General features: G+C 46.5%; 2 protein-coding genes across 4 annotated transcripts in view; both read right to left on the bottom strand.

Annotated features, from left to right (window-relative positions):
- ISM2 (isthmin 2) overlaps positions 1-7,118 on the bottom strand; it is a 22,646-nt gene extending 15,528 nt beyond the window's left edge. For 2 of the 3 annotated variants that reach the window (XM_019640274.1, XM_019640276.1), the window contains exon 1: positions 6,544-7,118. In XM_019640274.1, the coding sequence (XP_019495819.1) occupies positions 6,544-6,699 (156 nt within the window). In that variant the 5' untranslated portion in view covers positions 6,700-7,118. Of the gene's footprint in view, positions 1-3,890; positions 3,940-6,543 lie in introns of those variants that run through there. The other variant, XM_019640275.1, reaches the window with a different exon arrangement.
- Positions 7,119-9,409: 2,291 nt separating this feature from the next.
- SPTLC2 (serine palmitoyltransferase long chain base subunit 2) overlaps positions 9,410-18,122 on the bottom strand; it is a 98,375-nt gene continuing 89,662 nt past the window's right edge. The window contains exon 12 of the mRNA XM_019640420.1: positions 9,410-13,887. Within this exon, the coding sequence (XP_019495965.1) occupies positions 13,768-13,887 (120 nt within the window). The 3' untranslated portion in view covers positions 9,410-13,767. The remainder of the gene's footprint in view (positions 13,888-18,122) is intronic.

The following is an 18,122-nucleotide window of genomic DNA, read 5'->3' as shown; positions in this document are numbered from 1 at the left end:
GGTCTCAAAGGCTACGACATCTGAGCTCAGGTTCAAACCCAGCTCTGCCTGATCTCAACGCCATGCATTGGTGCACACGTGCATGCATGGACACTCATGACGATAACCCCTCATATGCATCCACCTTTGTCTTCACCAAGCACACCCACTTTCATTACTTTGTCTGACAGCTGAATGCAGTGGTAACGAGTGAAGCCTGGAGGCCACAGCACTTGCGTTCAAAGCCTAGCTTGTGTGCTGACTAGCTGTGTGAACTTGGGCAGTTTACTTGATCTGCCTGAGTTTCTCCCTCTGTAAATTAGGAAACGGCAGTCTCTGTCTTGTAGGGTTGTTGAGTTAGAAGGATGCCTCAAATATGGCAAGTGTGCAATGAAGGTCACCTTGACCTGGTGATAGATGGTTCTTAGAGGGGAGAGAGAAGATAGCATCCCTCTCACCAGGCACTGTTAGTTCTTTACATCTTAATTGGCTGGAACCCCCTCCCACCCCAACACACACACCACCTACCCCACCTACCACTCCTGATGCAGGATCTCTGGGCAGGTATATTCCATGTCGTTCTGAACCGAATTCTGAGTAAGAACACCTACCCGCCCCACAGGACACCACCCCTATCTATTAGGCTCACGTGTGGAGTGTCACACAGGTACAGATAAACAACTCCATTTCTTTTGGGGGATGGTGTCATTGCCCAGACAGATATGAAATGTAGAGATATACATAGGCTTTCGCCACAATCTGAAAGTAAAATGTTCCTATGAGTGGGGAAAAGGCGTAAAGCAAAGAAGACATGACCATGAACGTATATGGAAAAAGTGTTGAGCCTTCCAAGACCCCCCAAATAACCTACCAAATGACACAGAAAGCCTAAAATAACACTAACATATAGTTAAAGCAGTGCCATTCTCACTGCTTGGGTGCTCGCTACCTCTATCACAGCTCCCTGCAAAACCAATGTGGAATGCTATTTTCGCTTCTCTTTTTTCCTAAAAGCAAAAATCCTCTTGGATTTTTTTTTTGGTTTGTGAAAACAGGTACTAATGTGAGTCTTTTGTAAAAGTGAAGGGGCATAATGTGAACTTTCCAAAAGTGGGAGATACCTGTACCAAGATACATCTCCACCATTTTCTGTCTGTGTCTCTGTCTCTGTCTCTGTCTCTCTCTCTCTTTCTCTCTCTCTCACACACACACACACACACACACACACACACACGCGCGCGCACACACGCACGTGCACGTGCCCACATGTACCCTCCCAGGTTTGGCCAGCAGCCCTGATCCATGTGTTTCCAGTTAACAGGAGAGCCCTCATACCCTCAAACCCTTACTGCATTGCACGGGCCTGCCTGCTAACCTGTTTCAGCCCCCTCACAGTTCCCCCATTCTCCCTTCTCTCTGCCTCAGGGGTCAGGAACTTGTTCCAGGTAATGAAATCCAGTTGCCAGGTGCAGCCCAGCACCTCCCCTCTCCACAGCCCCAGCTGCTGAGGCCCAGAGGCCCATCCATACAGAGCCCGGATGCACACACAGTCACCGTGGCCTCCCAGGAGATGCTGGAGACCCAGCATCCGACAGCAACTGCCTCTTCAGCCAGGCTGAGGACCACAGGCAGAGAGATGGGGCTGCATTTTACCCTCCTCACTTGTGTGTAAGTCTCACCCAGCCCACCCTGGCCCCCAATGGAGACCTCAAAGCTTCTCATTGTAATAAGAGTACACTGACAAAGCATACCCTCCAAGCACCAGGGCTGGCTGGCTCAGACTGTGTGACCTGTGTACTTGCACAGAGCCCTGCGCCTGGTTTAATGCTCTGCTGTCGCCATCTTGAAATGCTCAGAGGCTCCACATTCTCACTCTGCACTGGGCCCCACAAATTATGCAGCACCCTATATGCACTGACTTGAATCTTCACGACAACCCCTTGGGCAAGTGCTAGCATCGTCCTCACTTCAGAGATGAGGCGGTCAAGGGTCAGAGGGGTGAGGTAACTTGCTGAGGATCCCACAGGGGGCTGGCAGAGCAGGATTTGAGGCAGATGGTCTGGCTGGAGAGTCTGTGCTCTTAACCCCTGGGCTTTGCCAACTCCAGGCAGGGGCTGCGTCTTCTGGTTCACTGCCTGCCACTCTGAATGAACAAAACACTAGAACAGGATGTTCCACTTTTCACATCCATCTTTTCTTTTACTCCTCAAACAGCCCAGGGAGGTGCCAAGCAGAGGAACAGGATTAGGAGCCTGAACTCCAGTGAGGCCGAGGACTTGCCCGGGAGCAAGAGCAGCAGAGCCTCCAGGGGCCCGTTCCTGTCCTTCCCTCCGTCCCTCAACCAGCTTTCCAATGGTTCTGAACTATGAGAGCAAAAAAAAGGGTCTGGAGGGAGAACGGTGGCCATAGCCAAGGTATGTAGAGGTGCCCAGCTGCAGGAGGAGGCTAAGAGGCAAGGCCACAGGGCTGGCATCACGCACACCTGGATCCCAGCTCCCCTTCTGACACTCACTGATTGGGCTAGAAAGACCCCAACCAAAGAAGGCCGATCTTCAGGAAAATACCTGCTTCTAGGTGTCACCCACCTGGCAGGTGGGACCTTTCAACCCACCACACCCCTCTCACTATCCAGTCCCTGCTACTGGCTGAACAATGGACCAGGACTCGAGTGCTGACGAAACACCCCCAGGCTTGGAGGGTCCTTCCTCCTCTGCGCTTAGCTCTTCGCTCAGCTCACCCCCTCACCAAGTGCCTCCTTCCCTGTCAACTCAAGCTGCCGTTTCCCAGCTCGGCCTCACGTGGGACCCCTTCATGTGTAACAGTCCTAGCTGCCTGGAAGAGTTATCCTCTCAGTTCTTCTCTTGCTCAATTCTACTACTCTCCATCACCTTCTAACATACACTTAATATCACGGCCCAAGTTGGCCCCAAGTCCCCAGCCCCCGCCCCCACCGCCCCCAGGTCTTCCCTTGCCTGCCTAGGAGGTGGTGGGGGTGAGGACTAGGTGCCCAGGGCTCTGGAATGAAGCAAAATTGGGTTTGGATCCTGGCTCACAACTTACTAGCTGTGTAACTGTGCAGTTAGTTCTTGGATCCACTGTCAGTTTCCTCCCCTCTCAAATGAGGATAACAAGACAAGAACACAAACCACTAGGCACGGTGGCCGTTTGGGTGGTATTCTGATTCTGACTAGAACAGAAGACACCCAAGGCAGAGCTGTGTCATTCTTGGCCTGTCCAACACCCCAAAACTGCCTGGCCCCAGCCCCTTGCAACGACAGTCCCACCCGTGTGTACTGCGCTTTCTCACCCAGTACGCCACCAGATAGAACAGGTTCTCTTATTCCCATTTGACTGTGGCAGTAAACTGAGGCTCAGCAACTGTAGGGACACGTTAGGGACTCCCCCACATGAGCCCCCAAAATCAAAATTGTAAGGTTGCTGCCTTGAGCCCAAGTTTGACGGTCAACTAAGGGTTAACTGAGAGAGGCTGGATGCCTACCATGTTGACATCTGTGTGTGCTCAGCCAAAGTCCTTGAGACTGTTTTGCTCCTCTTGAGCTAAAAAACAACTCTTAGGCTAAGCATTTCTCCCTTAGCCTTAGGAACATGCTTGTTATTGTCTACCACCTGCTCCTCTGTTATCTCTAATAAAAGACTGAAGTCGGCAAGGATGCGAGGTCAGACTGCACTGTGTGTCCTCCTCCCCGCTCTCTGCGTTGCATTTCTGTCTTGTGCTTGGCGTCTCCGGTCACAAGCGCCACAAGCAACAGGCCTGCCCAAGAAAAGGGAGGCACATTTTGTTCATGATGCTAGTGATTTCAAGACTTTTCAAGGGTTTAAATGAGCGAGCCAGAGCATGACATGCAAAGATAGACCATAAGGTCCCCCGTGTAGCTCTTGAAATGACAGACCTGGCTCCCACTCCGAGCTAGGTTTAACATCGCCGTGCTTCAATTTTCCCATCTGGAAAATGAGAATAACGCCCAAGTCAGAATGGTGTGACAATGAACTAACATCACTACAGTAACTTTGTACCCACTTTGCAAGGCCCGGGCACACTCACTCCCCCTCAGTCATCCTACACTTTTAGATCTTGGGGGGTTTATGGTCCTCAGTTTCTTCATAAAGGTCTTTGGGTTGGTCAGTTATTTCTGACCTATCACCCAAGGCCCTAGAATAGCAGTCTGCATTCTCTCAAGAATTCCTTACATGGGCCGGCCGAGTGGTGCGATGGTTAAGAACTGGCTTGGGACCCCAGAGGGCCCCGGTTCAGATCCCACATATGAGGGCCAGTGACACTGCCCTCCACAGCTAAGATGCTGAACAACAGCTCAACCTGGAGCTGGGCTGACGTGAGTTGCTGGCGACGGCGTAGGCTGCAGCCCCTGTGGCAGTGGGTTGCCATGGGCTATAGTATGTAGCCAGCAGCCAGCGTGAGCAGCCAGCAGCCGCAGTGAGCGGCCATACAGAAGCCGGCGACTGATCTGCCTCGCCCGGGAAGAGCGCAATGATGGTGCCAACTTGGGCCAGTGAAGCAACGTGCTCCACAACTAGACTGAAGAACAAAAACGACAGCAACTTGTCTGTTCGCCTTCCCCCAATTCCCCAGCACTGTTCCCATCCTCCCAATTCCCCAATAAAAATCTTAAAAAAAAAAAAAAGAATTCCTTACCTAACACCTTTGGTGTATAACAGCTCTAACTCACATCACACAGACTTGTGGAACAATGTTTGGCTGGACGAGACCATGGGGATGCCTTAGCCCTTCATTTTAAACGAACTGTCCAAGGCAAGTCACACACAAGTTAATGATCACTGGGACCAGAACCCCATGCCCTGGGCTCCAGGCTCTGGTTTTCTTCCATGGCACCAATTTGCTTTAACATGTTGTTGAGAACTCAGCCAGGCTCTATACCGGGCCTGGGGATATGACTTTGGCTCTGAAACAACTCATCCTCTAGGCTGGTTTTGGGGAAAGATCTGGCAAACCTAGGAAAATAATTCCAATACAAAGTGTAAGCGTTAAAATAGACAGTATTTATGCCAAACGAGTAGAAAAAAAGTGTCAATTTAATTCATTTTATGACCACTGTCACCTCCACCTAGGACATGGGACTGGCCAGAGGCTGTTCAGTTCCTCTGGATTTGTCTACGGCAGTGGTTCTCAACCACCGGCACCAGGGATGGGGTGTCCCTCAGGAAACATTTGGCAATGTCTGGCTCTGTCAGGAAGGGGGTACCACAGGCATCTAGTAGATAAGAGTTGAGGGATGCTGCTAAACATCCTACAATGCACAGCAAAGAAGTATAAGACCTAAAATGACAGTAATGTGGAGGTGGAGAAACCCGGGTTACAGGATATACTCTCAACAGGCGCAAAAATCGTATCCCGGGAAGCAAAATATCTTAGATGTTACCCTGGTTTGTAACACTCCAAAGGGCCGCAGTATATAAACAGACGATATTTGTGTTATTAACATTTCATGATGGGGGAGCACTGGGAAAAAAGATGTCTAAAAGGCTCCTTAGGGGGGCAGTAATGAAAAAAAGTGGACAGACGCTTGTCTACACAGACCCCCTAAAGTGCAGCCGGGGCCCTTTCGTCCCCTTGCCTCTGGAGGGCCTCCGCAGCCCTGGCACTAAGCGCGTGGCCCAAGCTTGGCCCGCTCACTCACCATCCTCCTGCACCCTGCACCCCGTCAGGGGCCCTCAGTGTCCTCCTCCCCCAAAAGGGAAGAATGACTCTGGCCTCCAAGAACAGCTCAGGGCAGAGGAGGAGCCAGGACCCCGGACACACAGGCCTGCTCCTGCATACCTTGGAACAAGTCCAGCAGGTTTTGTCCCCATGGGGATGAATGTGGGGGGGGCACGGCTGGACTGTTGACCCCTGGTGACAGCAGACAGGTGTGGACACACTACGGTTTGTCTCCATGGCTAACACCACTTTTCCATCTCACTCTTGTCTTACACCCACCCCGAAGGCCCACTCACAGGCCACCCAGAAAGTGCCCTCCGTTGTCTTAGAGACCTTTTCTGCTTTTCCAAGTTCAGAGTAATATAAAGGTCCCTGGTGGACTACTCCCACGCAGCAAGTTGGAGGACCCCACTGTCTACCTCACCTTGTCTCGACTCACACCCAAAGGGACTCAAATCTTTCGCAGGCTTGATTTAAGAGGCTGCACCATGACAGTCTGAACCTCTGCAACCCCAGCCCGCCACTCGGCAAAGCGCGGGGCTCGTCTCCCACCCGCGCCCCCTCGGAGTGCGCACCTGGGCAGTGCGGCTGCAGGAGAGGTGCGCTCAGGGCGAGGCAACAAGAGGAAGCCGGACCCTTCCTAGGTGTCTGCGCTCCTCACGCACTCCGCACCTAAGTGAAGATTCTCCCCAGGCTGGTCCGCTACACGGACGGGGGCGTGGGGACTCCTAAAGCCCTGCGCGCCTGGCCTTCGCTGGGCCCTCGTACCCAGGGGCCACTGTTTGCGTCCCAGTCCCACTCCCCACGCTACTAGAGCAGGAGGCCAAGAGAAGGACACAGCGCACGCAGCCCTGCGCCCCACCACTCACCTCCGCCAGCCTGGTTTGTCTCTGGGGCCGGAGCCAGGGACCCCGCGGCTTCCTTAGGGGGAGCCCCCGTCCCGCCGCCAGCAGCACAGTCAGCAGCACCACGCTGAGGAGACCGGCTCTGCCAAGGAGACTCGCTCTACCGCGGAGCCGACGCATCGTCTCCCTCCGAGGCCGCTCCACCCGGCGCCTCCCCGCCTCCCAACCTGCTCCGGCGAGTCTGTTGGCGCCCGGCCTCGCCTCCTCCAGGGGCGGGAGCGCGGGGCCTGCGGCGCTGGCCTGGCGGCGGGGGCGCGCGGGGCGCCGGAGACCCAGCCGCCGCGGGGACGCGCGGGGCGGGGGCGCGCGACACTACTCGGGGTCAGCGCCCGGGAAGTTCCCCGGCCTCCGGGAGAGGTGGCCCCTCGGCGCTCCCTTTGATCTGACCCCCTCCCCGCCCTCAGTCCCCGCCGCAGCCCTAAGCGAATTCTTGTTCGGGGGAAGTTGCTGCCAGCCAACCGGCGCTCTTATGCCCTGCGCTGCGACTCCTGCGGGCCGCACTCCTCGCGGATGGGATGCGCCGCAGTCCAAGCGGGAGCCTTTAACGTCTTGGGCAAAGGTTCATTTATGACTCCCGGCAGGTTTGCTTGGGGAGGAAGGCCTGGAAGTAACGCCCCCCAGGCTGTTCCTGCTCCCCTGCTGGAGGTGGAGACCAGAGAAACACCTGCCACACTCTGCGCCCCATTTCCTAAGGAAGTGTTCAGAACACTTCAAAAACCAGGAGTGCGTGGAGACTCATGTGAGGATCAAGTCCCAGAAAGAGCCGCTAACCACCTCTGAGAGTGGTCAGAAGGTCCTGCCCTTCCATTAGGGGGCGGGGGTCACCTAGTTTTATCGTTGATGAGGTTGTGGGACCGCCCACTCTCCCCAGCGAGGCACGCGTGCAGGGACCCTCATGGGTAGGACGTGAAATTGTTGACGTAAGAACCGTCCAAACCTGTAAAGAATCTTATCAGTTTGAGCCAAACTAAGGGCAATTGCCAGGAAGCAAAATCTCAACAGATTTGAGAAAATGCTCCAGAGAATGGCAGTTTTGCAGCTTACTTTATACATTAGAATCAAAGAAGAGGTAAGGAGGGTTACAGGAAATCCAAAGGTTTGGGGGTGGGAGAAAGCAAAGTGGGGAAATCTTTGGGATTGGATAAAAAGCAAAACGGAGAGACTCTTCTTTTACATTGGTGGGTACAGGATAGTAACTACCCTTCACAGCTCATGGAGCCGGTTGTTGAGGAGAACGGTAACGGTGAGGGGTTCTGTGGTCAATCTTCAACCTTCAGTGCGCCTGTCTGTTGTCTTTTTGCATTTAAGATTATAACATACCTTTGAAATGTCAATCATCTTCTTTTCCAGACCCCTCAGGCCACTCAGCAGCCCTCAAGACCACAGAACCCTGTTACCTTGTTCCCTGAATACCTTACTATACGTCCCCTCCTTTGATTCTAATGTATAGAATAAGCTGCAAAACTGCCATTCTCTGGAGCATTTTCTCAATCCGTTGAGGGTTTGCTTTCAGCAGTTTGGTTCAAATAAACTCATAAAAATTCTCTACTGGTTTGGACGTCTGTTACTTTGACAAAGGTCATTTCTCCTAAATATTTAATTGATCCCAGCAGCATTAGTTGACTAACTGTACTTTCCCCATGTAACTAACTTTACACTTTTGTCAAAAATCAATTAACCATTTATATGTGGGGTCTATTTCTGGACTCTCTAGTCTGTTTTATTCAATATGACTATCCTAATGCCAATTGCACAGCCTTAGTTACTGTAGCTTTGTAGAAAGTTTTGAAATCGGGTAAATTCTTTTCCAAAGTTTTGTTTTGGCTATTCTAGGTCCTTTGCATTTCCATATAAACTTTATCACCTGTCAAGGTCTACAAAAGAGCAAGTGCTTATCTTTTTCAATGCTTTAAACTTTGCACTAGTTTTCCCCAATGTGTAAGATAAACCCCTCAGCACAGCAGCCCAGTGCCGCGCACCTCTACCACCTCCTCACCAGTCCCACCTTACCCTTCTCCCCTTTGCTCAGGGAGCATCAACTGCATTCTTTCAGCTCCTCCACTCCTTAGAAAAGTTTTCTGCATCACATCTGTCTAAACCAGATACTGGTTACAATCTTTCATCATGCTCTTTACCTCGATCCACTACTTACTGCTTCATAGTCATCCAACAAAGTAAAAAGACGGGAAAAAAAATCAACTGGCATAAAAGAGAGACAGGGCGGGGGGGTGGAAGGGAGAAAGACAGACATTTTAATACATTACTTCAATTTTTATTGACATTTCCCCATCTCTCTCAGATTATATGAACATTACAGCAATGGAGAGGGGTTATCACAGCACCTCTTGCAAATTCCAGGTTACAAGTAAATTGGTCAATGAAAAAAATGGGCCAACACATTAAGATCTCAGCGCCCCATTAAGCGATTTCTCTATTCTTATTCTATCTCATTCCCCCTTCTCTTAATGTTAGCTATCTTTATACAGAGAGGGATCATCAAGACTGTGGGGGCATGCTGGCTGAATCAACAGGGTGATTTCACCAGTATCCCGTGAAGAACCATCAAGGATGCTTTTTGTCATACCAACCATTGGTTAAACATCACGGAAGTAACAAGACCTAGTGTTTAGGGTGCAGACAAATTACCACATCACCTTAGTGACATGTCCCACACTCCCTCGGAAAGGGTCCAAGCTTTGCATAACCAACTTGGGAATTGTGTTGGAAAAAGCAGATTAAGTTAACTCAAGGCCTCTCACACATGGAAGGATCCACTTATCCATGCAGATGGCAACAAGGCAGGACACGTAGGACACTGCTCTTGTTTTTACCTCTCATTCAACCTCCCCACAACTGCTCCAGAAGAACAACTTTGGGTACTGCTTCATTAAAAACACAGTAACTGCAGTTAAAGAGCCACTGCATTCTTTAGGGTCAGTTTAGTGTAACTCATCACAGCACAAAGAATCACAGTTATAGGCCATGTATCATGTGTACTGCGTAGCAAGCAAAACCTTGCCCACAGCCACCCTCCACCCCCAAGCCACCCCCAAGGGTGGACTGGGAATGTGATACCTGCAGACTCACCACAGTGGACTAGAATAAATATAAAGGGCTCCAGCTAACCCCTTTGGTTTTCTCCCTAGGAAAGACTCAATCCATGCTTGGAAAATAGGTCACTGGAAGCGACAAAAGGGGCAACAGAATTTTCTATACAGTTAAAAGCAAAGGGATCCTTGGTTAGTCCTAGCATTTCTTCTGTATGATAAGGCAGGAAGCCAGCCTTCTAATTCAGCCTTCTAATTCTAATCTGGGCACACAGCAGTTGGCTAGGGGCCTGGACACTACAGTTCATGAGGATAAAGCTGAGGAGAGAACTGGCTTAATGGATGAAGATGGCTGCCGGGCACTGAGTTCCCATGTAGCAGCACACTTACAGGTTCTGGAGCTGCATGGAGGCCAACAGCTGCCCAACAGCCAAGAAGAATCCTTTGATTTTCATAATGCCCCCTTCACAGCTCCTTTGGACTACACTGATTTTATCTGTGTGAAATGCTCCGCAGTTCCTGATCTTCATGAAGGTAGACAGGAGGAAAACCACTGCTCTCCCTTCCTAACCACACGAATTTATAGCAAGCAGAGATTAAAACCCATTGTGGCTTACCTAGAACAGCAGGAAAGGAAAGACACCTTGGGAACTAGGTCACAACCATTCTTTGCACCAGAAAGAGTCAATTGTCTTTAGCTTTCTCTAGGTGATTTTGCCACATTCCTATGAATTCTTACAAGAATTACCCAAATTCTCTTTCTTCACTGCCTGTGTGGCAGTGCGTGACTAGGGATCAGAGATCCTCATCAATTTGGAAAGGGACGATGTAGAGAGAAACAGGGTAGTGATAGCTCACCTTGTCCCCGTTCCCTGAGAAGCCAGGAAATCTCTCCATGTAAGACAGTTTTCCTCCTGGTTTTCACTAAAAGGAAGTAAAGTGTGTTTCACACTACAAAGTTCAGCCAGACTGTACTAGTCCTAAGAAACTTAGCCACAGGCTCCCTCAAGTAGGGAAGAAGTTCCCTGTCTCCTCCGGAAATGTAAGGCTGAGTGTACAAGGACAGGGTATCTGATTTGGAGATCCTCCAAACACAGCACCACCATAGATCAGTCTTCCCTGTAGCTGGAATTCTAAAAATCAAGAACTGGAAGATGCAGGAAAAAAAGCCAAATCCAGGAGGGAGGGATTATAGAGACAATTCATTGGGATATTCAATTCCTTGGCCTCTGAAAGGGCATTAGGCCGACACACAGCCCTCAGGAGTTGGGGATATTTCTGTTCACCTTACATGACTACATGAAGAAGCGTGTTTTGACCATCTGAAATCTCCCTATATGGAAGGTTAAGAAAGTGAATCAAGGACGAAGATTCAGAGTTGTTCAAACAAGCAAGCAGTACTTTGGGGTTCTGGAGGCTAGAATGCTTTTTAAAGAGAAGGAAATTTCCAAAGTAAGAAGTTAAAGTGCTCCAAAGCCCCTGAACATTTTATTTAAATATTTACTTGCTCTAGAAGGTATACCATACTCTAGGGTCAAGTTTTCAAAACAAAGGGGGGAGGATAACCTGCGACTGCCACTTGCTCCATTCTGTGGGTGTGATTTTGATGTCCCCAAGTTATAAATTTCTTGATTTCTGATGTGATCTGCAGAAAAAGGTCTTATAAACCTGCAATGGAAAAAGGCAGTGCTAAACAGAGGGATGAGAAGGGGTAAGAATTAGTCACACCTCTACTGACTGACTCTGGTTATCAGCTTCGGTAGTAAACGTTAGCTGATACCTCTCTGAATCCCATTCAATTCTTCAATCAGGCTGTGTCAAACCACGTATGCAACTATACTTATATAGTCGCGATTTCCACTCATTACCAAGGACTGTGTTTATATACACTTGTATTTCCCTAAGTGCTTAAAGAAATAATACTTGTGATATGACTGGATCCTAGATTTATATTACAGTTTTAAGACAGACAACCAGCATGTTATGCTTTGTCCTCTAGAAAATAGAGGTCCTGGATAGATCACAGGAGTTTTGTCTCTTCAAAATAAACTTGTAATTTAGCTACATTTATCCTGAAATAACTTTGCGCTAGCAAAGTGATACTATATTTTAAAAAAATACTAACTGGTATTTTATATTGCAATGATGTCATGCAAGCCAAAATAAAAAGGCTAGTGGTTAAGTTCATTGCTTAAAGTTTGTGACTTTTGCAAACCCTACGCCATTAAGGAGTAACTGCAGTGTAAAAACTCCCTGGCATCCAAATGGGGTTCTATGGTGAGGAACTCGGTGTGCAAGGAAGGTTAGCAATGGCCTTCATTTTACAGGAGTAGTGACCACAATTTCTTCCTTAATGCAACTTGTCCATGCTAAATGTAGTCCCTGCATATCAATTTGGTTCTTTAAATGAAACCTTGGAATATTTCAAGGGCTTAAGGCTCTCAGCTGCTGACAGCGTGACCAAAGGTAACTTGAGACATGACAACAAAACTTTACCAACAACAATGCTTGCATCCTCCACTACATGTATCTGTACCAACATAACCACAGCCGATGACAAGATGGGCCCAAACCCACGAGAATCTGGACTGAGAATTCTTACCAATAAAAGGAGTGATTTCAAACAGAGAGACATGCAAAACTACTTTCACACAATTCTTTTCCATTCTGTTCCCAGCCCTGCCCTGTAATACCTGATGGCTACTAAAAGACAAGCTGATCTTGAATATTAACAGTCAAAAGTTCTTTTCACTTTGGTCAACAGAAAACAAAAGAACTCTAAACACGGTGATTTTCAGATTTGTTCTTTGGTCAAGCAGTATAAAGCTCTCTGAAAGAAGTCCCCTTACCTGGTATGAAAACAAAGTCAAAATACAGGATCCCAGTTTAGCCAAGAAATGTGTGTTCAAAATTTCTTACAAAAAAAATAAAAGATAACGGAAGGCCAGGGAGCCACTAAGTCCCAGATGTCAGGTTAGAATTGTCTTAGGACGTCAACAATAAAGAGAACTAGCGCTCAGAAGACTAATATGTACATGGTCAGCTTCTACAAAGGGTAAATTAATAACCTTAATCCTAAAATAGGAACACGACAAATGATTTCTGAGCAGAGGATTTACTGTGGTCTTCCTTTATCAGTTTAAATCCTAATCTGGACCCAGACGCAGGCAGAGGCGGTCATCGTTTTGAAAAGTAAAAGCAGTAAGAAGCAAACCACAGACATTCTGGGAGTAGTGATCAATCCTCCCGCGCCGCCCCTGCCCCTCACGCCAGCGAGGGTGCACGCTGCTCTAGACAGCAGATGTGTGCTCAGACCATTGGGGTTTGAGTCACTTCACCATGGAGGGCTGACCGGGGCGGGCCGTGGGTGCTTGTAAAACAACAGAAGTGCTCTGAACATGGGGCAGGAGTATTAGGTTAGGGCTTGGGAAGAACCAGAAACCGGATCCCCCCTCAGATGGTGACCAGCATGAAGAAACAGTTGATGGTGAAGGAAGGAATCGTCTGGTGACCAGAACGAAATGGAACAAGCCCAAGCCTTGGGAGAGTCCTGAGCAGAGGGAGTCACACAGCAAGGGGAAATTCAGCAGTGTTCGCATTTACTGTAGTCCTTACAAGGCTAAACTTAAGACTAAAGAGAGAACTTTGGTTGATTCCTTGACTGGTTAAATAAGGATTCCAAGGTTGCAACCTCTGAGATCTGGAGCGGAAGTAAGTGGAAGGCACTTGCTCCCTAGGGAGGTGGGCAGGTGAGTCTTGAGGCTGTAGTGCCGGGGCCAGCAGGGGCTTTGGATGGGCCCGCGGCTGGGGGAGGGCAATGGCCTGTGTGGTTACCCAACAGGCTCGGGTCACCGTGATTTCACAAGTAGAATAGTTATAAAATAAAACATTTTTTTAATGGACAAAAAAGCAAAGTGAGTCACCTTTCTTTAAAAAAGGTGAAATGTAGCAAAGAAAAGACGTAAAGCAGTTTTTTACTATTTACAAAATGCCATTTAGAGTGGAGGTGGCCACCATCAATAGTTGAGGAAATGTCTTTCACATGAGATGGCCACTCAAGTGCGGTTCCTGGAACTGGCTCAGAAAGACCACACACTGTCCTGGGCGAGGGAGAGTTCCTCTGAGGGAGCACCAAAAAGGCTCAGTCTTCTGTTTCTTCATACGTAGTCTCGTCAAAGGGCCTGTCCAGTAGAGGTACCAACCGATGACGGGAATACTTCAGCTGTAACAGGTCCCCAACTTCATCTATCTCCTTTAAAGCCTGAAATATGTGAGACAGAGCAGAGGTTAGTCAGAGTCAGTAGGATGCAGGCATGCCTAGTACTTTACTTTTCTAAAAACAATCATGGCTTCGTTATCCTCTGGTGGGAGTGTTCGTGTCTAGTGTGTTCACTCTGATCAGACCACAGTACAGCTGTGGAAAGAGCTGCTTTTTGAGCAAAGACATCAGGCTGACCATGAATAATGGGTTGTGAATAGCAGGAATTCAGGACAAGGGGTAGAATTCATCAAAGTATGTTATGCTTGGTAGGGAAAGGAATATGCACCCTGGATTTGCCAGGCTGGCCACAATTTGTCATCTCTCCTTTCATAGTTCAGTACGCACTCTTTCCATTATCACACTACCAGAAACGATGAGACGTCTGCGTTGAGACGCTTCTTAGATGCAAGAAGGAGAGTGTCCCCAGAGTGGACTGCTGTGCAGACACAGTAAGAAAAAATGGAAGCTGTGAGGAGGAGATGCTGTGTGAGGAATGGACAGGCGGCAGGTGGGGTGCCGGGAAAGGACAGTCGGGATTTGAACTCCAAAATCCTAACCTTGAGAGATTATCTCGTCTTCTCATCAAACTCTAGTTGTCTCAGTATAATTCTTTCTGTAAAACTAGCCCTTTATTTGTCAAAGAAAATATGTTTCTTCTAAAAAAACTCAAACACTAATTAAGGCAAGTCATTAAATGAAAAGTCTCTTCCTGAATGCTACACTAGTTCTACGTGGTAGAGGATATCTGTGTATGGTTTCTTATATGTACTTTTAAAAAATAAATTCCTGAAGTGTAACATACATACAGCGAAGTACAAATCAGTCAGTTCACTGAGTTAACCTCTCCAGAAAGCAGCACACAGGGAGTCAAAATAGAGGACCCCAATATAAGAAAGGGATATGTATTCAGGATATCTCAGAAGAAAACTTAATGGAAGGATAGGGGAACTCTAAGTCCCAGATACCTCTCAGAAATCCGAGAAAGACAGCAAACATTCTAGAATTCTAGACTCTAAGGCTTTCTAATGAAAGCACCTGGCAGAGGTCACAGAATGCAGTCTTCAGTTCAGGGCAGCTCTGCAGCCCTGGTATTCACTCCCCAAGCACCTGTGATGTTACCTAGTGGGTCTAATAATACATCTGGGGTGAATGAGCCTTGGCTTCAGAGACAATGGCTCTATGACGCGATGTCATTAGATTAAGAAACAGTATGGCGGGCAGTAGAAGCCTTGTAACTGAGTGACACTCCCAATTTCCATTATAGTATATACATCTTCTGTCCACTCTTATGGTTATTATTCCATATGAAAACCCACACCTTCTATTTTAGAAAAGGGAATCCGTTCATTATTGACAAAAAGACACAGTTACCTGGTCTTAAATTTAACTTTTAAAAACCAGTGTTTGTAGAGAGGAAAATAAACATGAATAGTATTATTTACTCTAGCATAAGATAAAATATTCTTCACTCCAAATGTGAAACATATAAAAAGCAAATAAGAGCTGGATTTCACTATGCTATCAGACAGTGAGTGGTACCTTTGAGAAGAGGTTTAATTGAAAGCTGCACATGGAAACAATTTAAGATTGAATTTCAGCTGGGAGAACCCATTAGCCATTTATTCTCCTGACCTCTGATAGAGGACTTACTAATTTAAAATAACACATGACTTACTAAGATCACAGAGTAAAGGACATTTATGATCTCTGACTTCAGAAGAACTTAGTATTTTTTCATCAATGTAATTAAAAAAAAATGAACAGAGACAGAAAAAACCCCAGGGTAGCCCAAAGGGATCTAGATGGCAAATTTCCTCTGATCCAAATATTTCAGATGAATAAGTTTTATTTAAATAAAACTTAAAAGTGTAACTAGAAACTGGTGGCCATAATGTGGGATTACCGAGTTAGATTAGCAATAAGGAACCATTACAAGTATCACTGTTTGCAAACAAATAATCTACACTGAACCTCTGGATCACAGGGTAAGAGAGGTTCTTAGGGGAAGAAAGTGTTAATTATAGTGTTGAATATGGTCCTGTAATAAGAGAGCGTTCTAGGACAGCTGTGTACCTGAGCTAATAACCTGGCCCTTCCCATCTCATAAAACAAAAGCTTTATTGAGATACAATTTATATGCCACAGAATTCACTTTTAAGGTGTACAATTCAGTGCTTCTTAGTATACTCACAGAATTGTACAACCTTCATCACTATCTGATTTTAAAGCATTATCTTAAAAAAAAAAAAAAAAGCACCTCCTCCTCCTATCAATCATTCCTCATTCCTAACTCCCAAGCCCTGGCAACCACCAGTCTATTTTCTGACCCTGTGAATGTGCGTGGTGCGTGCCTATTCTAGACATATTGTGTACATTTGGCCTTTTGTGTCTGGCTTCTTTCACTTAGCATAATGTTTTCAAGGTTCATTCATGTTGTAGAAGCCAACGTCATCCTTTTGCATGTGGTTAACCAGTTGGCCAGTACCATCTGTTGAAGAGAATATTCTTTCTCCATTGACTCGCCTTGGCTCCTTTGTTGAGAATCACCTGGCCAGGTGCTTGGGTTTATTTCTGGACTCTCAATTCCACTCCGTTGGTCTACATGTCTGTTCTTATGCTAGAGCCCCACTGTTTTAATTACTGTAGCTTTGTAGTAAGTTTTGAAATCGAGAAGTGTGAGTCCTCCAACTTCAATTTTCTTTTTCAATACTGCTTTGACTATGTGGGGCCCCTTACAGTTCCATATAAATTTGAGGAACAGCTTTTCCATCTCTGCAAAAAAAGGCCATTGGGATTTTCATAGGGATTGCATTGGATTTATGGACCTTGCTGTACTACTATCTTAACAATATTAAATCTTCCAATCCATGAATATGGGATGTCTTTCCATTTATTTAAGTCTTTTTTTTCTTTCAGCAATGTTTGAATGCTATCATACACAAAATTTTCTTAATTTCATTTGTTCAATGCTGGAATATAGAAACACACTAATTTTTGTGTGTTGATCTTTCACTCTGCAAGTTTGCTATGTTTATTGGCTCTAGCATGTTGGGTTTTTTGGTGGATTTTATGGCATTTTCTATATATAGAAATCATGTCACAAGGCCTATTACTAAATCACAATTCGTTTGTATCTCATAATATCCATGTTTAGTTCCATAAAACATCATTAAGACAAAATGACTTCAACAAACCTCTGGTTTCAAAAAATGCACTTTATGCTTTAAAAAAAAAAACTAAATGGAATGCAGAGTCAAACAATTTCTTCTCAAGTGGATCTAATGAAACTCTCAACTGGCAACCATATTTGTTGGCAACAGAAATTTGCTTAGATACCTGGTTACATCTAAATTCTTTCATGATGTGTACAGTACTCAGCAAAGCTGTTGTTAAAAGATATAATGTATTACTTAAGCCACTGCTTATAATGACACAGATATTTTTTAAAGGCCAGGTCAAAACTCCTAACCATCCAGGGCCGGCCGAGTGGTTCAGTTGGTTAAGAGCTCGCTCAAGAGTTTCAGCTCTGAGCAACAGCGGTACGAGTCCAGCCCGAGCTGAGCAGTCGCTGAGCTGCCAAAAGGTAGCAGGATGGCTCAGCTAAAAAAAAAAAAAACAACAAAAAACTCCTAACCATCCAACTAGAGTAGAAAGAAGAAAAGCTGGTATCACCGGGCTTAAAAAAAAAAAGTCAGTGCATAAATTCACCAGTAATATTTTTGAGAAATGGGAAAATCCATTGAAAAAAATCTACAAGGCATAATCCAAATTTAGAAAAAGAACAACAAAGATACAGTCTTAATAAAGTGAATCCAATTTCAGTGTCAGAATGTGACTAAGACTATACTCAGACTTGTAGAAATTTTGCTATGCAGAAATAGGTAAGAAAAATCAGTCTTCAGCTGCTCAGAAATGTAACATGTCAATTAAATTGTTATAGTGAACTTTTAAAAACATATGTTCATGATATTATTTAATATTAATAGCTCTCCAATGCATTAATGGATATTTCTAGCAACTAATTTTATGCAAATATGTTCTGGAGCTCAATAAACTCCCAGAAAGCCATAAAGTCTGAAGGCTTAGAGATGAAATAATAGCATATTAAGAGTACCGTGAGGGCCGGCCAAGTGGCTCAGTTGGTTAAGAGTTGGCTTAAGAGCGCGAGCTCTGAGCAACAGGGCCGCCAGTTCAATTCCCACATGGGCCAGTGACACTGTGCCCGAGCTGAGCTG

Source organism: Hipposideros armiger, unplaced genomic scaffold, assembly GCF_001890085.2.
Source record: "Hipposideros armiger isolate ML-2016 unplaced genomic scaffold, ASM189008v1 scaffold_49, whole genome shotgun sequence".
NCBI classification, from domain to species: Eukaryota; Metazoa; Chordata; class Mammalia; order Chiroptera; family Hipposideridae; genus Hipposideros; species Hipposideros armiger.
This window is presented reverse-complemented; position numbering and strand designations above follow the sequence as displayed.